General features: G+C 53.2%; 1 protein-coding gene across 1 annotated transcript; it reads left to right on the top strand.

Moving 5' to 3' along the window:
• The first annotated feature begins 709 nt into the window (after positions 1-709).
• Positions 710-13,868, top strand: NOL6 (nucleolar protein 6). Its single transcript, XM_080820151.1, has 26 exons — positions 710-897; positions 1,902-2,108; positions 2,193-2,309; positions 4,000-4,179; positions 5,198-5,366; positions 5,588-5,722; positions 5,807-5,970; positions 6,057-6,177; positions 6,399-6,457; positions 6,541-6,642; positions 6,851-6,966; positions 7,135-7,312; positions 7,710-7,832; positions 8,002-8,150; positions 8,306-8,381; positions 8,634-8,774; positions 8,916-9,033; positions 9,115-9,269; positions 9,373-9,536; positions 9,865-10,017; positions 10,252-10,349; positions 11,109-11,233; positions 11,359-11,448; positions 11,871-12,065; positions 12,185-12,286; positions 12,508-13,868. Exons 1-26 carry the CDS (start codon positions 844-846, stop codon positions 12,655-12,657), a joined length of 3,441 nt encoding a protein of 1,146 aa, XP_080676277.1. The 5' UTR covers positions 710-843; the 3' UTR covers positions 12,658-13,868.
• Positions 13,869-22,678: the final 8,810 nt, after the last annotated feature.

Below are 22,678 nucleotides of genomic sequence, written 5' to 3'. Positions count from 1 at the left end.
AGTGCACAAGCAGGAGGAAGGGCAGAGGGAGAGGGAGAAGCCAACTTCCCCTGAGCAGGGAGCCCCACGTGGGAATTGATCCCAGTATCCTGAGAGCAAGACTTGAGCAGAAGGCAGATGCTTAACCAACTGAGTCAGGCGCCCAAGACAAACACTAAGTTATGATGGGTAGGTGAAGGATATATGGGAGCTCACTATATTATTATTACAATATTTTGGTAGATTTGGAAAATTTAATCACCAACTGGAGAGGACGTATTATAATTTTGGCACAAGATGATGTGACTTGGACTAAATTTGACACTAAGGACAGAAAAGAATGAGTAAATTTAAGACATATTTTGAAGGTAGAACTGACAAAACTGGCTATTTGATAAGATGTAGTAGACGAAAAAAAAGGACAGAAATCGTCGGTGTAAAGAGCCCTCAGCGCCCAAACTAGCTCCGCCCTTCGCCTTTCGACGCAACCTGCGGAAGTGAGGAAAAGAGAGCGACTGATAAACTGCAGGCAGGCTTCCGGTCTGGCGTCGCAAAGAGACCGTAAATGGGAGAATCCAGTTTGGCCCCTCCCCCATGATGGGCGGTCCTGGGGAAGTGACAGATGCCAATGGCCAGCGCTTCTTCCGGCACTCACCCAATGGCTCTGGAACTGGGCGGAGTCCTGCGGCACGAGTCTTGTCCCCACGCGGTGCGGAGAGCTTACCGCAAACCTTCGGCAGTTCTGTTGCCAGGCTTCTGTAATTCTGCGGAGGGCTTGGGCACTTCCGCCAACGTGGGAAGAAATTGTGCAGAGTCCGTGGGCTTTGAATCCGAAGTGCTGGAGCAAGACCTGGACCCAGAGTTATGGGGCCGGCGCCCACGGGAGGGCAGGATCGCGGAGCTGCTGGGGAGCCAGAGGTGGGTGAGCTGTCTGGAAGGAAAGAGGACTTTTCACGTGCCAGAGGTGGCAGAGACTGGCAGTTCGTCGGCGAGGGGCGCGAAGGCGGTCCCTTTTGGAAGAGCCTTATTCCATCACGTTTCCAGTCTGGTGCACCGAGACCGTCAGGGGAGACGGAACCTAGCTTTATTTGGACAGAAGCAGTAAAGCTTATTAAGCTTACTCCTTTGAGAACTGTGCACTTGGAAGTTGAGACCAAACCAGGTCATTTTCCTAACCAGGTCTTCCTCGTCATCGTGTGAGATCTAACCTCTTGTGCCCAGTTCTGTGCTCGCTGCTGTAACAGGGTACAAGGTGGTGCTTCTGGAACCCTTCAGTAGAGCTCTCAGCCGTGTGGGACCGTGGAGTGGGGGCGGGGCCCAGGGCTGTAGGGCAGAAGGTTTTGGATCCTGCAGACCAGGCTGTGAAGCCTGCTTACAGAATATGCATACTAACTGTGGAACCTTGAGCTCAGGGGCTCCTTTCAAGTGTGTATTTTCTGTTGGGATTACTGAGGATTGGATGATTTACTGAGTATATTTTACAGAGGCCACTCATACTGATGTAGTCTATAGTCAGGGCTTCCTGGCAGGGGTAGTGCCTGAGCAAGAGTGGAGGTGGCATTTGCAGATTCCCAGGACTAACTGAGCAGAAGAGGAAGCTCCCTGGTGCATAGTACCGAAAATACAAGGAGCTCAAGCATTGCTTAGCCTCATTCAACTACTAACCCTACGAACTCCAGGCAGGGCTCCATGCTTGTGGTGTCACATAGACAAGAAGCCCTCAACTCAAGGAGTTTTCAGCTTAGAGCTCAGTAATGTTCTTCTAAGTAATGATAATCCTGAGTTTTACAGTCGGACTCCCATTCAAAAGAGTGAACAGGAGCCTGTGAAGATTCTGCCCACATCCTATCATGGTGGCACTTCAGGCAGTGGATGCTAGACATCTGTGACCTCACAGTGACTTCTCTCCTCATTGGCCACAGGAGATGGAACCAGCTCCAGAAAGCACAGGCAAGGAGGGAAAGAAGGAGTCCTCAAAGAAGCGTACCTTGGCGGGGCCTCCAGTGGAGGGCCTCCTGCAGCCAGTGAAGCTTAGCCGGGCAGAACTGTATAAGGAGCCCACCAATGAGGAGCTGAATCGGCTTCGGGAGACTGAGAGTCTCTTCCATTCCAGCTTGCTTCGCTTACAGGTACTATTGGGTGGCTGGGGCTTTGGTTAGACGGTGGGCTCAGGACCCTGATGCTGAAGGACTCTCCCCTGTCTGTTTTCTCAGGTAGAGGAGCTACTAAAGGAAGTGAGGCTACCAAAGAAGAAGAAGGAGCGGATTGATACCTTCCTACGGGAGGTCAACCAGCGGGTCCTGAAGGTGCCCTCAACTCCTAAGACAGAGGTAAGGCAGGTAATGTGAAGAAATGGAAAGCCCCGGAGAGGTCCTCAGTGTGGGCATCTGAAACAGGGCCTCTTCTTCTCCAGAGGGGGTGGGGTGCTAGGAAGCTCATTTTCGCTGCCAGGAGGCTCAACTGGAAGTCCAGTCAACCACGTGTTCATTTGTTTAGCAAACACTTAGCTCCTTGCAGTACTTGTATTCTTAGGATACACTGGTGAACAAAGAGGTCTGTTTTCTAGTGTTGGACTTATAGATAGTAGGTAATAAGCATGGTGGGTAAACCATGTGGCAGTGTTAGAAAGTGGTAAGCACTATGGGCAAAGGAGAAAGTAGGGCAAGGTAAGGGAATTGTGGGGATATCAGAGGATGGGAGTGGTCTGCAACTTTGAATAGGGTGGTTCAGGTAGGCCCCATTGAAGTGACATTAGTGTGAAGATTTGAAGGAAGTGAGTCAGCCATATAGATACCTAAGGGAGGAAGAGCGTGCCAGGAAGGGGAAATAGTCAACACAAAGGCTCAAATGTAGGAGTAAGTCTGGTATATTCCTTGGATTGAATGAGGAGAAAATAGGAGATGAGTTCAGAAAGGCAATGGGGGAAGGAGGCATTTCACACAGGGCCTTGTACATAGAAATAAGGACTTTGGCTGTTGCTCTGGGTGAAATGAGAAACCACTGATGGGACATTTTTTTGGTAGATCAGTGATGTGATCTAATTTCATTTTTAAAAACGTTCTTGGGGCGTCTTAGTAGCTCAGTTGGTTAAGCCACTGCCTTCGGCTCAGGTCGTGATCCCAGAGTCCCACATCAGGCTCCCAGCTCTGTGGGGAGTCCGCTTCTCCCTCTGACCTTCTCCCCTCTCATGCTCTCTCTCACTCGCTCTCAAATAAATAAAATCTTAAAAAAAAAAAAGTTCTCTCAGACTGTTGTGTTAGTAGAATGGAGGAACGCCTGAGTAGCTCAGTTGGTTAAGTATCTGCCTTTGGCTCCTGTCATGATCCCAGGGCCCTGGGATCGAGTCTCGCATCGGCCTTCTTGCTCATCAGGGAGCCTGCTTCTCCCTCTGCTGCTTCCTGTGCTTGTGCTCTCCCTGACAAATGAAATCTTTTTTTTTTTTTTAAGATTTCATTTATTTATTTGACACACAGAGATCACAAGTAGACAGAGAAGCAGGCAGAGAGAAAGGAGGAAGCAGGCTCCCTGCTAAGCAGAGAGCCCAATGTGGGGCTCGATCCCAGGACCCTGGGTATGACCTGAGCCAAAGGCAGAGGCTTTAACCCACTGAGCCACCCAGGCGCCCCTGACAAATAAAATCTTAGGAAAAAAAAAAAAAAGTAGAATGGCGGGAGATAAAGGTAAAATCAGGGAGACCAGTTAGAAACCTATTATGTGGTGATCCCCTAGAAGGTGGTAGGTAGTACTCAGACTAGGATGGAGAAGTAGAGAAGTGGTCAGTGTCTAGATGCTCTTGAAAGTGGAATGGGTGTTCTTAATGGAGATGAGTGAAGGTGATTTAAACGTTTTGGGCTTGAACAACTAGTGTGAAGTTGCCTTAATGAGGAGGACATGTTTACAGAAAGACGAGGAGTTTTCAAATATGTTGAAGTGTTTAATTTCAGATGTCTACTAGACATCAAGGGGGACATGTCAGAAAGGCAATCAAATTAATATGTATCACTGTCTCTATCCCCACAGCTGACTGACCAGACCTGGCTCCCAACTGGGGTTCGAGTACCCCTCCACCAAGTGCCCTATACCGTGAAGGGCTGTTTCCGCTTCCTGCCTCCAGCCCAGGTCACTGTTGTGGGCAGCTATCTTTTGGGTACCTGCATCCGGCCGGACATCAATGTGGACATGGCAGTGACCATGCCCAGGGTGAGGTCCAGTATTTGGGTGATGAGGGGCCTGTTCCTTGACCACCTGCAAATTCCTGGGTCCCTCTTTCTTTCCCACCTGCCACTTGCCAGGAGGTTGAAATCCTGAACTGGAAAAAGGGCAGGGGTGCCTGGGTGGCTCAGTTGGTTAAGCGTCTACCTTTGGCTCAGTCATGATCCCAGGGTCCTGGGATTGAGCCCCACATTGGGCTCCCAGCTCAGTGGGGAGCCTGCTTCTCCCTCTCACTCCTGTTCATGCTCTTGCTCTTTCAAATAAATAAAATCTTTAAAAAACAACAAACAAAATTTGTTCTTTTGCTGTCTTCTATTTTTTTTAAGGAATTCTTTTTTTTTTAATTTTTTTAAAAGATTTTTTAAAATTTATTTATTTGACAGAGAGAGAGAGAGATCACAAGTAGGCAGAGAGGCAGGCAGAGAGAGAGGGAAGCAGGCTCCCCGCTGAGCAGAGAGCCCGATGCAGGGCTCAATCCCAGAACGCCGGGATCATGACCTGAGCTGAAGGCAGAGGCTTTAATCCACTGAGCCACCCAGGCTCCCCCTTTTGCTGTCTTCCTGAGGGCAGCTTAAATGTGCCCTTGGATCAGTTGCTGCTGTTTGGAACTTTGCCTTCCTTGTCTGAGAGCTAAGTATATTGTTGTTAGCCCTGTTTCAGACACTCTGGCCAGGAAAGATCCCTGAGGTTTCTTTTTTTTTTTAAAGATTTTGTTTATCTATTTGGCACAGAGAGAGAGATCACAAGTAGACAGAGAGGCAGACAGAGAAAGAAGGGAAAGCAGGCTCCCCGCTGAGCAGAGAGCCTGATGTGGGGCTCAATCCCAGGACCCTGAGACCATGACCTGAGCTTGAAGGCAGAGGCTTAACCCTCCGAGCCACCCAGGCCCTGCAAAGATCCCTGAGGTTTCTAACTGAATTACCTCGGCTTCATCCTGGCCTCCCAGCTCTCTAACAACTAGCAGTTAAGTGCCTGGTCATCTCTCCCTTCTTGTGACCCTCCCCAGGAGATCCTACAGGACAAGGATGGGTTGAACCAGCGCTACTTCCGCAAGCGCGCTCTCTACCTGGCCCATTTGGCTCACCATCTGGGCCAAGACCCCCTCTTTGGCAGTGTTCGCTTCTCCTACACCAACGGCTGTCACCTGAAACCCTCATTGCTGCTTCGGCCCCCTGGTGAGAGGCACACACTGGGCCCAAGGCACAGTCTGGGGTGACAAATCCAGTGGGGGAGGTGTGGGGACCTCAAGTCCAAGGTGAGTGGTTTGGGCCTCAGGTTTGAAGGGGAAGGTATAAGGACCTCAGATTCTAAGGTGGGAGGGTGTGGGCCCTCACGTAGGAGGAGCGTGGTACAGGGCACCACCTGGCAGGATCTCAGCACTCCCTGTCTCCCCCAGGGAAGGATGAGCGCCTGGTCACCGTACGTCTGCATCCGTGCCCTCCACCTGACTTCTTCCGCCCCTGCCGCCTGTTGCCGTCTAAGAACAACGTGCGCTCTGCCTGGTACCGAGGGCAGAGTCCCCCAGAGGATGGTAAGCAGGCAGTGGTATCAAGGTAGAGCTGAAGGGAAGGATGTTGTGGGGATTTCTCCTCCCGAGGCTTCCCCTCTCCCACAGGTAGCCCGGAGCCTCCCACCCCCCACTATAACACATGGGTTCTGCAGGACATGACCCTTGAGTCCCATATGCAGCTGCTGTCCACTGTGCTGGGCTCAGCCTTGGGACTGAAGGATGGTGTGGCACTTCTGAAGGTCTGGCTGCGGCAGCGGGAACTGGACAAGGTGAGTTGAGAGTGGCGCAGCTTCCCTGCCTCACAGGGTGGCGGGCTGGCCCTAAGCTTGGGCCTCTCTCTCTGTCTCATTTTCAGGGCCTGGGAGGGTTCAGTGGGTTCCTTGTCTCCATGCTGGTTGCCTTCCTTGTGTCCACACGCAAGATCCACACCACTATGAGTGGCTACCAGGTCCTGAGGAGCGTCTTGCAGTTTCTGGGTAAGGTGGCTAGACCCCGAAACGCCAAGGGTTCCACTCTTCCTGTGAATCCTCTCATCCTACCAGGGATCCTTCAGTTTGTTGCCATCAGACAGTTGAACAAACTGAATTCTGGAGGCAGGCAGTTGTAGTCACCTGACCAGAGGGACAGTGTCATTAGGGCTGGGTCCCCTGGGAAGAAGATACCCTCTGATACACCCATCTTCTCTGGCTCACTTCAGCCACCACAGATTTGACAGTCAACGGGATCAGCCTATGTCTCAGCTCAGATCCCTCCTTGGTGAGTGGGGCAGGGTTGGGTCTGGACAAGGAGGCTTGATGGTAAGGCCCCAATCCTAACTGGTTTCTCTCTGTGCCTCCAAGCCGGCCCTGGCTGACTTCCACCAGGCCTTCCCTGTTGTCTTCCTGGACTCCTCAGGCTTTCTCAATCTCTGTGCTGATGTTACTGCCTCTACTTACCACCAGGTACCAATCCAATCGTCTCCCACTCCTGAGTACCCCTCATGTCCCGGTCCAGATTCTGTCCCTTCTGCCAGCCCCAGAGCCCCAGAAACTCCTCTCCAAAGAGCTTAGGTCAGGCATGTTTCTTGGTCTGAGCCCTCAGGTGAATGAATAGAGGGGTAGAGTGGTGATAGTTTCACATGTGAGTTCCCTGTTTATCCTGTGGCCGCAGGTACAGCATGAGGCACGGCTGTCTATGGCATTGCTGGACAGTAGAGCTGATGACGGATTCCAGCTTCTGTTGATGACTCCCAAACCCATGATCCGGGCTTTTGACCATGTCTTGCAGTAAGTTTAGGGCTGGCAGGCTATGTCAGTGGGTCCTTTTTCCCTGGGGCTGCAGTGATGGGGCAGATGTGCTCAGGAAGATGTTTAGATCTTCCTTGTTTTGAGGGGGGTGGTCTTTGGGGTCAGCAGCGCCTCATTCTGTCTCTTTGTCCCTCTGTGCCCCTCTAGTATCCATCCATTGAGTCGCCTACAGGCAGCATGTCACTGGCTAAAGCTGTGGCCAGAGCTGCAGGATCTTGGTGGGGACTATGTTTCTGCTGCTTTGGGCTCCCTGACCACGCTTCTGGAGCAGGGTCTGGGGTCCCGTCTGCACCTGCTGGCCCATTCTCGGCCCCCAGTGTCAGAGGTGAGGTGCTCTGGGGGTGGGGAGTTTGTGGGCTTAAGGGGGACTAGATCCAGAGTCCCATGGGATACAAAATGTTGACACCATTCCTCTAGCTAGATCTACCTACCTACCTACCTTTCTTTCTTTCTTTCTTTCTTCTTTCTTTCTTTTTTTTATTCATTACAGAGAGAGAATGTGTGCAAGAAGGGGGAGGGTCAGAGGCAGAGAGAGAAGCAGGCTCCTCACTGAGCGGGGAGCCCGATATGAGGTTTGATCCCAGGATCCTGGGATCACGACCCAAGCTGAAGGCAGACACTTGACCAACTGAGCCACCCAGGTGCCCCTAGATCTTTATATCTGGGTTTCCGATCAAGCTAGGGCATTCTTGAGTTGAGCTCAGCCTTTTTACACCCTTCAGTGGGACCTCAGCCAAGATCCACCGAAGCACAGAGACTCTGGGACCCTGACCCTGGGATTGCTCCTCCGGCCCGAGGGGCTGACCAGTGTCCTTGAGCTGGGTCCAGAGGCCAACCAGCCCGAGGTGAGGAGCCGTGGGGTCTGGGGTTGATTTGGGCCTGTCTTGAGAAGTCCAAGCTGTGCGCTGGCAGAAGTGTGGATTATCCTCATGCCGCTTAGATTGCAGCCTTTCAGGGGGTTCTGACAGAGCCCATCTTTGTTGATTTCTCCTACCACCCATTGCCTTTCCTCAGGCTTCTGACTTCCGCCAGTTCTGGGGATCTCGCTCAGAGCTTCGGCGTTTCCAGGATGGAGCCATTCGGGAAGCTGTGGTCTGGGAAGCAGGCTCTATGGCCCAGAAGCGCCTTATTCCCCACCAAGTGGTCACCCACCTCTTGGCACTGTGAGTCTTAGCATCTGGATGCCGGGAAGCAGCCATGGATTGGGGAGCCTTTTAGGAGGGTCTGGCCCAGGCTTTGGGCTGAGCAGCTGAAGTCCAGTCACTTATTCCAGTAGTCTCAATGCCCACACTGAATCTGTGCTATGCCCCTTTCCCAGCCATGCCAACATCCCAGATACCTGTGTCCACTATGTGGGGGGCCTTCTGGACGCATTGATCCAAAGCCCAAAAGAGGTAAGGGTTGTGTGTCAGGGCTGGGGTCTAGGTGGGGGGTGGTTGCTGAACAGCCTGTGCGGTGGTATTAGGTAGCAGGTGGAGGGCACTTCCTACCTCAGCCAGACTGCACTTCCCACAGTGTCCAGCAGAGGGGAGGCTGGCTCTACGGCAGCCTTAGCTGTGGTAAAATCCCAGGTGGTGGGGGTGGAGTGGGGAAGGGGGGATGGGTTCGGTAGGGTCCTGGTCTTCTGACTGTGTTCTCCTTCTTAGACCTCCAGCACAGGTGAGGAGGCCCTGGCAGCAGCTGTGCGTTGCTATGATGACCTCAGCCGCCTCCTGTGGGGGTTGGAAGGTCTCCCGCTGACTGTGTCTGCTGTGCAGGGAGCTCACCCAGTGCTGCGGTATACTGAGGTGAGGTGCAAGGGGACAGGGAGCCCTTTCTGCTTGGTGATCCCTCACCTCTGCCCCACCCACCCAGTATCAACCCTTCCAATTCCCATGTTCACTCTTCCCATGTCTCAGGCCCCTTCCTCAGCCCTACTTCTTCCATAGGTGTTTCCACCTACCCCAGTCCAGCCAGCCTACTCCTTCTATGAGCAGCTTCGAGAGCGGGCCTCGCTGTTACCCCGGCCTGACAAGCCCTGTCCAGCCTACGTGGAGCCCATGACCGGTGAGGAGCCTCTTGGGAGGGATGAGAGGAAACTTTCCCACTCCAGCCCACAGTCTCGAGACCTCTTACTTTTCTTCCTAGTGGTATGTCACCTGGAGGGCAGTGGTCAATGGCCACAGGACGCTGAGGCCATACAGCGGGTCCGAGCTGCCTTCCAGCTGTGCCTGGCAGAGCTGCTGACACAACAGCATGGGCTGCAGTGTCGTGCCACGGCCACGCACACGGACGTCCTCAAGGTTAGGCTGGTGCAGGGTCGGGAGGCCCCACAGAGGGAGGAGATGGGGTGTGAGGGTGCTCCAGGCTGACCTGGATCTCTCACCTGATACCCTCTTTCACCAGGATGGTTTCGTGTTCCGGGTTCGTGTGGCCTATCAGCGGGAGCCCCAGATCCTGAGGGAAATGCGGAGCCCTGAGGGGATGATCTCCTTGAGGGACACACCTGCCTCTCTCCACCTCGAGAGGGAGACAAGGCACTTGCCCCTGCTCACCAGCGCCTTGCATGGGTATGGCCCTGTCTGAGAGGCCAGATGGTATAATACAGATAGGAGTTATGGAGTCAGGCAAATTCTAGAATCCTCGCCCTGCCACTTCACTGGCTATGTCCTTTTGGGCAGGAGGTCCCCCCTGCTCCGGCCTTATTTCTCATGGGTAAAATGGGAATTTTATAGGACCAACCTGTTGGCATTAGATAGGGGTATGTGAGATTCTGTATAGAATGTGTTAGAGAGAGACTTCAGGGAAAGGTTGAGTGGAGAGTGGTGGTGGAGATGAAGTACTGTTCTTGGGCCCTGATGGCCTGAGGCTCATTGCCACTACTCTTCCCATCCGCAGGCTCCAGCAGCAACACCCAGCCTTCTCAGGTGTGGCGCGGCTGGCCAAGCGGTGGGTACGTGCCCAGCTTCTGGGTGCGGGGTTCACGGACGAGGGCCTGGACCTGGTGGTTGCTGCTCTTTTCCTGCATCCTGAGCCCTTCACCCCTCCCAGGTGATTCTCTTCATCTTTACCTTAGACAGAAAGTTCCCCTTGGGGCCAGCTTTCATCCCTTAGGCTATACCTTCAGTCCAAATGGGAGAGGGTAGCTGAAACAGGTGACAGAAGGGGTTCTGAGACACCTCCCACCCCCTAATCCCTGCCAAGGGGTCAAGGTTGTCTAGACCACTGGGTGAGCCCTGGGGTGTGTAGTTGGGCCCAAACTCTTTGCTCACTCTTTTTTCTCAGCTCCCCCCAAGTCGGCTTCCTTCGGTTCCTTTTCTTGGTGTCAACCTTTGATTGGAAGAACAACCCCCTCATTGTCAACCTCAACAACGAGCTCACTGGTAAGTGGTAGGACTGGGGTCAGACTACCGTAGGAAAGACGGTTTATGGATTGCAGAGTAGGGCACATGGGGTTCTCCCTGTCAGTCTGTGAGGTGCCTTTATGTGTGTGTGCCCAACCTTTCCTGGATATTTGTGCTTGACTCCAGTGGCCTTGGCGTGGGGGAATTACTAGGAAGAAGAGGCCAAGTCCAAGTCTTTAGGGAGTTCTGAGGCTGGAGAGCTATGGTTTGCTCACATGATGATCAGAAACAGAATGGGCTAAGGGTGGTAAGCAGGCTACCTGGTGGGGGCTGTGAAGGGAAGTAGGGAGTAGAAGGGGGACACTGAATGCTGGGTCAGAAGTCTTGTGTGGAGCAGGAAAGGGCCCAGATTAGATGCCTAGACCTCTTGGGGAGTGGGGGTGATGATTTGCAGTTGTAACATGAGGAGCTCCTGGTCCCAGCAGAGAGGAGGGTGTCAGTTTCCTAATTCTCCAGGTGTGTGGGAGCATAGTGTGGGAGGGGGTCAGGGGCAAGCCTCAGCTTGTGCAAGCCCGGAAACTAGACTGGGGTGCCAGGCAGTGGAAAATTCTGCCTTTGGGCTGAGCTTGGGAGTTTAGCGCCCCACCCAACAGGGGCAGACATGGTGTCCTTTTCATTGCTTTTGTCTGTTGGGGGAGGGCCATCAGAAAATCCCTGCCATGGGCCAGCAGAAGACCTGGGGCAGTAGAGCATGTCGGGAAAGGAGCAGGCTGACCCAGGGCCCCCTCTTATTCACAGTGGAGGAGCAGGGGGACATCCGCAGTGGCTTCCTGGCAACTCGGACACAACTCCCGGTCATGGTCATCTTTACACCCCAGGATCGTAAAAACTCTGTATGGACACAGGATGGACCCACGCCCCAGGTGCAATCCCATCCCTACTTCCAAATTTGTGTTTTTCTTCCCCCAAGGAAAAAGTAGGCTCAGTCTGACTTCAGAGAGACCCATGGTTAGGTCTGATCTGTTTGCTGTATGTGTATCCCCTCTAGATTCTACAGCAGCTTGTGGTCCTGGCTGCTGAGGCCTTGCCTGTCCTAGAGAAGCAACTAATGGATCCCCAGGGGCCTGGAGACATCAGGGTAAGCCCCTGACCAAGAGTGGCTCTGGGGTTCTGGGGAGTCTGCCTTTGAACATTGGAAGTCTGGAGGTGTGGGGGCCCTCACTGGATGCTCTGTCTACTTGTTTGGCGAGACTGAATCCACAGAAGGCATCAGAGCTGCCCACGGTGCCTGACAGTGCTGGAGCCTGCAGGAGAACCAGGGTCCTGGCTCTCTCCAGGCTGCATGCCTCTAGCCTCTGCTTCTCTCCTCCTGAGATGGTGAAGCTGACCCCAGCTGGGGCTTGGTGTTCCCACCTTCAGATGAGCATTTGGGCCCCTAATTTGGGGGGGGGGGCGTCAGACAAAAGAGAAGGAGGAAACTGAGGTGGGCATGTAGGAGGCTTTGTGCTCCACCTCTCAACTCCCAGTGGGCACTGCTGACCCTGTCCTACCCTTCCTCAGACAGTGTTCCGGCCGCCCTTGGATTTGTATGATGTGCTGATCCGCCTGTCTCCCCGCCACATCCCCCGGCACCGCCAAGCCGTGGACTCGCCAGCTGCCTCCTTCTGCCGTGGCCTGCTCAGTGAGCCAGGGCCAACTTCCCTGATGCCTGTGCTGGGCTATGATCCTCCTCAGCTCTATCTGGCACAGCTCAGGGTAGGCCCTAAGGGACTGACTAAACCTGGGGAGGGGACTTCCAAGTGAACCTGGGGCCATGGAGGTGAGTCTCAGGTGTCCAACACCTGTAGTCTTACCTGTGTCCTGCCCTTTCCTAGGAGGCCTTTGGGGACCTGGCTCTTTTCTTCTATGACCAGCATGGTGGAGAGGTGATCGGTGTTCTCTGGAAGCCCAGCAGCTTCCAGCCCCAGCCCTTCAAGGTGTGCTGGCTGGTGATAACCGTGTGTTTGTGAGTGTGTGCTTGCAGTTCCATGTGGGCATGCCTGTCTGTATGTGGCGTGCTCTCTGAGTGACCGTGGGTCAGGTGTGGAGCACGTGTCTTGCATGTCTGTCTTCACTACTGCTGTTCCCCTCCACCACCCGCGTGTTGTCTCTGGTGTACCTTTGGGACACTCAGTCCACATTTCTCTGCTTCCCATAGGCCTCCAATGTGAAGGGGCGTATGGTGACGTCTCAAGGTGGGGAGCTGGTGATGGTGCCCAATGTGGAAGCGATCCTGGAGGACTGGGCCATCCTCGGTGAAGGCCTGGTGCAGGCCGTGGAGGCCCGAAGTGAGAGGTGGACCGTGTGATCTCCAGCCCTAGGAGCAAGCTGTAGGTGACAGCAGGACCTTGAACCTCTGGAATGGCATGACCTCCACCCTTGCCACGTATGGATCCTTCGTGGAGTACCTGCCAGTCTGAATACACTGAGATGTTCCCCCAAAGAAGCCCTGCCCCAATTTTCTGTCTGATGCCTCAGCACTAGGGCAGGGGCCTGGAATCCTAGAGAGTTCCCTGGGCCTGTCTGAACTCCCAGAAGAGGAGGGTGAGCCAGCTCAGAGAGGGAGCTAAATGAACCCAGAAGATCCATCTACCTGTCAGCCCTGGCCTGGGCTTTTTGTCTTCCCAGGATGTTTCCAGAAGCTTGGAGAGGAGGACATGTACCCAGGGCTGAGGCTCTGTCTCCTTCCCATTGCCAGAATATGTGCCTAGACCTTATAGTATGCCCTTCAGTGTAGGGTCTGGACTTTAAATAGGGCCCAGAGGAGGTGAGATACTTGCTGAGGGTCCCAGAATTCCAGCATTGAGAGGGGTGCTGCTGCTTTCCAGGGTGGGATATGGAAACGGGACAGAGGGGTGAAGGGGCGAGGGGGACAGCTGGTCTTCTAGTCCAGGAAAGCTGCAGAGAGCACCTATGCTGCCCTGGCTGCTCGGTGTTTCAGTCCCTCTGGCTCCGTGCCTCTGCCCGTTCATGTCACAAACTGCCCCCACCTCATCCCTGCAGCGGGCGTGCAGAGGAGAGCAAGACCCTGATCCTGCTCTCCAGGAGCTCTCCATTATCGGGGGGGGTGGGTAGGGGGGTTGCTGCCTCCTTTCAGCCTGGTACACACGCCTCTTCCAGCAGCTTCTCCCTTCTCCGTCTCCCCTAATCCTGGATGTTTTACAGACTTAGCTCAAATAGTGCTTCCTCCAACCCTTCCCACGCCCCCAGCCTGAGGTGGCTCTTTCTCTTCTCTGAAACATTGGAGCAGTTTTTGTCTGTTCAGCTTACTTGGTGGTCACATTCAGTGGCATGCACCCTTCTGTTGTCTTAAACTTGGATTTAAAATAAAATTACTTACTTTTGGGGCACCTGGGTGGCTCAGTCATTAGGTGTCTGCCTTTGGCTTAGGTCAGAATCTCAGGGTCCTGGGATCGAGTCCCATGTCGGGCTCCCTGCTCAGCAGGAAGCCTGCTTTTCCCTCTTCCACTCCCCCTGCTCGTCTTTCCTCTCTTTTTGTGTCTCTGTCATATAAATAAAACCTTAAAAAAAAATTAATCACTTACTTTCCCCCATGTTCTTGGCTCTTCTGCCTTCTTCACATGGTGTTAACCTTGTCTTCTACACGTAAACTCTTTGGGGGCATGTGACATGTAGATTTCTTAGTGCCTTCGTGGCACCGAGGACAGCGCTATGCTCAAGAAAGATACAGATGTGTACAGAAGGGCTGATGGGAGCAAGCACCAGACTTCAAGGAAAGAGAATCGTGATTTTTACTCTGCCTAGAATGCGCAGGGTGGTGATGGTGAGTGGATGGTCATAGAGGGCTTGGTAAATGCCGGGTGCTATTAGTTTTTTTACATATCTTCTGTGTGGGAATGTGCTCACACAGTAATACCAGCCCCACGAAGTATGTGCTTTGACCTCTCATCTGAATGAAGGAGCAGGTTCAGCAGCAGGCAGGCCCTTGGCTGCCTGGCCATCAGGCTTCATCCTCAAAATGATAAGCCACCTATGGGAACCCTGATCCCCTTTTGTCCCAATTTTGTGTCTTCGTGAACCTATGCCAGTCCCTAGCTGTCACTGTCAAGGGATTAGAAATGGGCATAGAGAATATACCGATGGGCTGTGTGAGCTGGAATTGGCATTTCCCCATGCCCCTGATGCACAATCCCCAAACGGAAGCATGCAAGGCTTCACTGTCAGAGAAAGAAACACCTTTCAGCACTCATGGACCTTGGGTGTGTGGTTGTCCCTGGCTGCTCCTCACTCACTTTTCCCCACAGCCCGTCCCTGAGGCTCTGAGGAGGGACAGTGCTGGCCTACTTCAGGCAGTCCTGCTTCACGCAAGGGTCAGCTTCAGTCCTTGGCTTCTGGCCTTTCCACAATTCAGTTCTAGAGGATTCCAGTGCAGGAAGGAACAGAATCGGCTCCTAGGGAGAACAACAGGTGGCTCCGAGAGGGGCAGACAGTGGTCTCCACTCGGGAGATGAGCCCTGGCCCTGCTACCTCCTCATGTGTCCTCGGGCAGGTCACACACCCTTGCTGGGCTCAGCCTTCCCACCCTGAAAATGGGCATGGTACTGGCTTTTTCAGGTGCACAACGTGGCAAGGGAGGAGGCCAGAGGACTCAAACTCAAGAAGCTGGGCCATCCTTTCTGCACTCCCTGCTTAGTTTAGAGGGTGGGGTGTGGAGAGTGCTGGAAGCCCAGCCCCTAATCTCAGTGCCTCATACTGCAGCCCCAAGCTGTTTTCCTCATATCTCTGGGAAGTAGGTGAGGAGGCTGGTGTGGTCTAAGATGATCTGGAAGTGGGGGTGGCCTGAGGAGCTGGACCTTCATTGGAAGGGAAGGAGAGAAGACTAGAAGGAACTGTGTAAGTGAGGGTGTAGGTTACAGCTCCCCGTGGGTGCATCTGCCTCTGTGGGCTTCTGCTTTTTTTTTTTTTTTATTTGACAGAGAGATCACAAGTAGGCAGAGAGGCAGGCAGAGAGAGAGGGAAGCAGACTCCCCACTGAGCAGAGAGCCTGATGCGGGGCTCGATTCCGGGACGCTGAGATCATGACCTGAGCCGAAGGCAGAGGCTTAACCCACTGAGCCACCCAGGCGCCCCTGGGCTTCTGCATTTAACTTTGAAGGTGGACAGGGATGGAGTGGGAGTCTGTGTCTGATGTATGGATTTGTCTGCTCCGTGTTGGCGGGCGTGGACATATCTGTATGCTCCAGTCTGTGTGCACATTTTTGCTTCTAGTTCTGAGTTGCTGTAAAAGGGGAAATTTTTTTATTTTTATTTTTTATTTATTTATTTTGACAGAGAGAGAGTACAAGCAGGTAGAGCAGCAGGCAGGGGGAGAAGGAGAAGCAGGCTCTCCGTGGAGGAGAGAGCCCGATGCGGGACTTGATCCTGAGAACCTGGGATCATGACCTGAGCAGAAGGCAGACACCCAACCCACTGAGCCACCCAGACACCCAAATCTTTTTTTTTTTTTTTTAAGATTTTATTTATTTATTCGACCACGAGAGAGATCCCAAGTAAGCAGAGGGGCAGGCAGAGAGAGGGGGGGAAGCAGGCTCCCCGCTGAACAGACAGCCCAATGCGGGGCTTGATCCCAGGACCGTGAGATCATGACATGAGCTGAAGGCAGAGGCTTAACCCACTGAGCCACCCAGGTGCCCCAAGGAAATCTCTCTTTTTGAAGAGCAAGTTGGAAAAGAGCTCAATTTTTTCCCTGTGGATTTAAAGGCTTTAAAGATTTTATTTATTTATTTGACAGATAGAGATCACAAGTAGGCAGAGAGGCAGGCTCCCCACTGAGCAGAGAGCCCGATGTGGGGCTAGATCAGAGGACCCTGGGATCATGACCTGAGCCGAAAGCAGAGGCTTTAACCCACTGAGCCACCCAGGTGCCCGATTTAAAGGCTTTAAACAAAAGCCTTTTCCTTGGGGCTTTGGTTTCTCCAGTTCTGTCAGACTTTTTTTTTTTTTAAGATTTTATTTTTATTTATTTGACAGAGACACAGCGAGAGAGGGAACACAAGCTGGGGGAGTGGGAGAGAGGGAGAAGCAGGCTCCCCACTAAGCAAAGAGCCCAATGCGGGGCTCGATCCCGGGACCCTGAGATCACAACCCGAGGTGAAGGCAGAAGCTTAACAACCGAGCCACCCAGGCACCCCTCTGTCAGACTTTCTAAGCCTGTCTAGGTAGTTAGATTTAGTGAACTCTCAAACAGTCTGCTCTTCTGCCTGTGGTATCACCACCTCCTCCAAACCAGAATCCTTTTGGGGCTTTTGGGTGATGCAGTTGGTTGCGGATCTGACTTGGTTTCAACTCAGGTTGAGATCTCAGGGTCGTGGGATCAAGCCTTGGGGCAGACTTCACACCAAGCCAGAGTCTACTTGAGACTCTCCGTCTCCTTCTGCCCCTCCCACTCATGCTCTATCTCTCTAAAATAAACCTTTTTTAAAAAATTAAAAAGTATTAAACCAGAATCCTTCTAGCTGAAGACCTATTTTCCTCTGCCCCATACCTTACTTTGGAGTAGAAGAGCAAGACCCTTGGGGTCCTTGCAGCAGGTTACATTCAGTGAAGTCCTGAGGGCTGCTGAGATTTGGGCTAGTCGGAGTGCCCCCACCCCAGTAAAAAACATGTAACCCCCCAACATTCAGTACTTGCTTTGTGAGTCATAGATTAATCCAGGTGAGAGATAAAGGGGAGGGGAAGCCTGGGGCACGTGAGTCACCCCTGCCCTACTCAGTAATAGGCTAGCCTGCTTGCCCATCCCTCTGCTGCGAAGAGAGAGGAGGGAGTGTGGGGGGAATGGGACTCTTAGACTGCCCACGGCACTAATGGGGACCAGGGTGTTCCAAACCCAGAGAGAGACTCATTTCCCTTTCCCACTTCAGCTTCTGAGAGCAGGATGGGGAGGATAATTTTTTTGATTTGCACGAGGCCCAGGTGTCAGAACTTGTCCGGGGTCACTCAGGGGGCTAGGGGTGGAGACCCAGAGAACCCAGGCATCCTGGCTCCAGGCCTTGCTGCTGAGCCTGGGCTTTCCTGCCGCCAAGGGCTGGAGTGAGGAAAATAAAGGAATGGAGAACTGAGTTCCAGATCTGTGCAATAGGGCGGAGAGGAGTTCAAAGCCTGGCCCCGTCCCCTGTTCTGGGCCACCTGCCAGCCTTGCTGCTTTCCGTCCACCCAGGGCAGTTGACCGAAGCTGTCAGCAAGACCTAGAGGAGCAGAGCCAAGGATAGGGGAGGGATGGGAGTGTGCGCACTCTGGTCCACCTTAGCTCAAGCCTAAGTCTCCTCTGTTCTCCTAGCTGACAATATGGTATTATAATCAACAAACTTGCTAAGAGACTAGACCTTAATTATTCGAGCCACTTAAGAAAGGACAATTATGTGATGGACGTCTAATTATCGCTACAATGGCAACCATATTATACGGCATAGAGAGATATGGCATCTTGGCCTTTGTCTAATCTGCCCCCACAAAATCCCCATCCCCATCTCCCAATCCATGGGGTCTCCCTGGAATTCAGTTCCCACTGATCCCAGGTCTAGCGATCCTCAGGAAGTCACACTTGAAGTCTAACAGCAGAGCCTCCTGCTGGAGCCTGTCCCCCTCCCTTAGATCCTTCCCCTTGTGATGCCTCTTCCCTGGGGGCAGGCAGCTGGCAGCTGCCCTGTAATTAGCACCCAGACTGGGCTGGGATGAGGGGAGAGAATACTGGGTCTCACACATGCCCATGACATTTCTGGAACACCAGATGGAGCCTGCTTCCACCACCTGTTCCCTATCCTTCCCTCTTCAGACCACAGGCCTCTCAGGGAGCAGTTGTCCTGGGCCCCATCTCAGGTTCAAGTTCCTGTCTTCCCAGTTTTGCTTGCCTCCAATTTTAGTTCCTTGTCGACCTGCCCTCTTCTCCCTGCCCCCTAAATGCCCAAATCAAATCCTCCTCACTCTCCGTAGCTATTGCCCTGCATCTGGCCTCTTTCCCTCCTCCATGGCTTCCTTCCAGGCCTCCTGGCCTCAGCCACTCCCCTCCAACATATCCTCCACTTCACAGCTGGAGGGATCCTTCTAATGCCTTCCACTAACTGGCAGATGGAGACCATACCACTCCCCTGCTTTAAACCCTCAGGTCTCCGATCAGCTTTTATTCTTAGCAGTGAAATATTTGTCAATTATCATCCTGTTTAGAACCCTGATATAACATGGTTAAAACACTGTGCTTGAAGCAGGAGGCAGGGCCAGGGCTCTGCCTCCTTGGCATCCCTCTCCCTATTTCCAGCGGCAGAGTCACTTCGAGAACTCCCTCAGAGCCCTGGGGATTACAGAAGCACAGTTTGAGTATCTCTGAATCCTCGATAAGGTCCAGGCCCTTAGTACGGAACCCAAAGTCTTTCCCCAGTGTCTCTCCCTGGCTTCAGTACAGGTGCTCTCATCATGGCCTGGCCCAGCAGGTTCTCACCTGGAAGACCCTCCTTAAAATCCCCAGCCAAATGTTTCCTCCTCCAGGAAGCCCTCTAGTTGCCTCAGCCCTGCAAGAGCTCCATGCTCTCTTCCTGGCCGCAGGGGCCAGGCAAATGCCAGGCTCTAATTCAGGCCCCCCAGGAAGCCCATGAGCTTTTCTTTCTCCTAAATCTCTGGTTGTAACCCCTCATCCTCTGAGGCACCCATCCTCGTTCCAGAAGTTTCCTGCTAGTGAAGAAGGAGATAGGAAAACAGAAAACCCAGGGGTTCCGAGGATCTGAATCCTGAGGTGTGAACCTGAGCCTTCCAGGCACCCTAGGCCTGTTCACAGGGATAGCCTGGTCTGTGTCAGCTCCATCTCACTAACTCCCCTCCCCCCAGGCTGGCATGGGGCAAGCCCAAAGTCTCCAGACTTCTCAACAGATCCCCATCCTCTATCTCTGGTTTTTGTAAACACTGGACCCAGACCCATAGCCAGGCCCAGGCAGGGACGCACAGATATCATACAGATATCATACATATCATACACAAATGCACACGCAGGCCCTCATGGATACACACACGCATGCAAGGACCCCATGGTTGTCCACGAGTCCATGCAGGCCTCCATGGATACACACACACAGTCAAGAACACACAGGGACACGTATGCATATTCACATAGGAGGACATGTGGCTCTGATTAAGGAGGCAGCTTCTAGAATGAGCCTTTCTTTCTATGTTGACTATGTAATACAGTTTTTAAAGCCTGAAGCACCCACAGTCTTGTTTGGTTCTTACAGAGGCCCTGGGTTGGGGGATGGGAAGACCCTATCTGGAAACTTCCAGGTGACTGATGAAGAAACTGACACTCTGAGGGCTGGGAGAAGAGAGTTGTCTCTCTCTTCTCCCAGTGAGAAGTGGCCAAGCCAAACTTGGACCTGAGATTCCAGGTCTGTGAGAGGCCTCTGTCCCATCAGCCTAGACTTTCTGACTCTGGGTCCTTCCTCAGCAAGGATTCTAGGCCTCTGCCCCATTCCTCTGCCTCCTCTAGGACTCTCTGCTGTCCCCTGTCCCCAAAGGCACCTGAGGGACACCAGAAGGTGAACCCACAATCTCCAGGATATGGGTCTAAAGGTAGATTTTTCTCAGGTTCCCGCTGGACGTCTAGCTGGAGGTGCCAAGGGGGTAGTTTGTGTTTATGGGCTCTCTGCCACCTTGTCTGGAGACAGGGGGTGACTGTTGGCGCAGTGGGAGGAGATGCTTGCCCTCCCCCCAATCTAGGGACGCTCATAATAGGATGATTCATCTCTGCTATCCACTCCCAATTCCAGTCTGGAGCCAGCCCCCAACTCTTGAGGCCTAGGAGCAGGAATAATGTTCAGCAGTGGCCCAAGAGTGGGACACATTCTAGAAAGGGAGCTCAAGTGTGGAGAGACTTAGTGGGTTCCTGTGTTCTGGCTCCCCACTCCTCCTATGCCTCAGACCTGAGGCTCCCTGGCTTCTCTGCCCTTCTCTACCTCTCCTCCTCATCCCCATGGGGTCTGAGAATCCCAGCTTAACACTTAGTGGCTGAGACCTTAGCAGGTAACTTCTTTTCAAACCTCAGTTTTGTCCTCTGTGAAGGGGAAGGGATACACTCACTTTTGGGGGTTGCTTTGCAAATGGGGGGATGTGCTTTCTAACCTTGAAAATGTCTGTATGTCTGCTTTGGTCTGCCACTCCCCCCATCCACTCCAACGCTCTGGAGGAGACTAGGGGGTCTGAAGAGGCTGGGGGGACTGTAGCATGATTTGTTTTCCAATGTCTACGCTCTTCTCTACCCCACTTGCTGACAGCAAGAACCATGTATCTTCTGATGGTTCAGGCTGCTCCTACTGAAGCAGAAAGAGTTTGGGGGGCAGGAAATGAAGGGTGTGCCACCACATCCCTGCCCCCTTACAGGGCCCCAGCCGGCCCCTCTGGTCCAGCAGGCTGGGACCTGCATCTTTAGCCCTTCCCTTGCCTGGGAACCCACTCCCCCAGCTCTGACCTCAAGGAGTCACAGCCTCCCACAGGGTGGATGGGCTGTCAAGGCCCCTTCCTGGGCTCAGCCCTCCCGCCCAGGTGAGACATAGACCTTGCTCAAGACGCCCTGGGAGGAGGTGGTGCCTCATCTGCATCCTCCCAGAGCTCCCAGGTGGGCTGGCTTCTAGCCTGCACTTGGCACTGGTTTTCCTTCTCAAAGCACAGGAGGGAGCCCAGAGGGCTATAAGTAAGCTATGTGACTCAGAGCCAGGCCCTACCAAGCTTCAGTCACTTCTCCGTGAAGACATGCTTCTTTCTATCTTTTGCCCCAGGGGGCGCCATTGACATTGAACTATAATGCCCTTCAGTGAGGTCTGGCTTCAGCCCCCAAACTCAGGTCAGCCTGGCACTTCTGGACAAAATCCCCAGGTCCTGACTCCTCTTAATCCCACATGAGGACTTGTAGGAATAAGGGACCCTTGGAAGGAATTGTATCCTTTTCCCTCTTTCAGGCCCACTAAGAAGCACGAAGCCCCTACCCATATCGTATCTTCTTAGCTCTGACCCAAACCATCCCAATGTGCATGCATATGCATATGTATTTGTATGAATGTGTGTGTCAGAAGGAATTTTAGATAGGGATGAGTTTGATGGGAGCACTTGGTGCAGCACATGTGAACACCTATAAGCTGAGTACAAACACGTGTGTTTAGGGGCCTTGTGTGTGCCTGCTGGTGGCAAAGCTGCCTCTGTCTTTCTCCTGTGCTCTGCTTCCAGGCCAGGCTAGGATGGGCCACGGTGAGGATGAGGTGCTATGGGCTGGGGTTCCTTACTTTCTTCTAGTGCCGAGGAGCTCCTTGCCAGTTCCTGTCCTTTGCTGCCTTTGCAGCCCCATCTGAGGACTCGAGGGGCTGAGAAGCACAGCACATGATGGGGAGAAGAAAGGGCAGCACTGTGGAGGGTGTGCCCCATTTCCATAGTCTGGGCTCTGGCATCAGGAGTCTAGGGTTGCATCTTGAGTCACAGACTGGCAGTGGGGCTGTGGGTAAACACAGTGATGTGCCCCTGATTCACCATGGGGCCTCCCAGCCCGTGGGGGCCTGGGGAGTGGGGGCGCTTCTCCTTGGGCCTTGGGGAGACCTCTTGTGTGGGTTACGTATATGTTTAAGCCCATGGCGAGGCTCTCACGTGAATGGGATCCCATGAGCATGTGAACAGAGCTCAGTGTTCATAGGTGAGAGTGGCTGCCAGCTTTAGGATGTGTGTGTGTGTGCATGTGCATGTGTGTAAATTTACCCAAAGTGTGTTGCTAAATCTCTGGGCATGAGTCATCTCTGGAGCCCTCATTTCTGACAGCCACTCCGCAAGGGATAAGTCCCCAGGGGACTTAGACCACCTGGATTAAGGACCTCTCCAGAATGTGGTCTCCTCAGTCCCATGGAAGAACAGCCCAGGCAACCACACCTCAGTTTCCCAATTATTAAATGCACTATGGGGAGCTACATGGCCTCATCAGATGGCACCTCAGATGGCCTCATCAGATGGCACCCCACCTCAGATGGGGCCGACAACCTTCACAGTTTAGCCAGCTTAACCTCTTAAAGGGTCAAACTTTCCCCTGGCTGGGGATCAGTGAAGAGTGGGGGAAGGGAGGGTTAAAAACAGTTGGGACTCACCCTGCTGGCAAGCATATGGCTCATGGCGTGTCAGGGCAACTGCCGCTCGGCCTCTGGAGCCATGTGCAAAACACAGGCAGGTCCACGTGTGGCAAATTGAGTTAAGCCAGCCAGGTTGGACAGGCTAATGCACAGCCATGAGAAAAGTCCAAGTGCGATCTGGTACACAGGTCAGACGTCATGTGTGGACACAGCTGTGGACAGAGCTGGTCA

This window comes from Martes martes (assembly GCF_963455335.1).
Source record: "Martes martes genome assembly, chromosome: 12".
NCBI classification, from domain to species: Eukaryota; Metazoa; Chordata; class Mammalia; order Carnivora; family Mustelidae; genus Martes; species Martes martes.
This window is presented reverse-complemented; position numbering and strand designations above follow the sequence as displayed.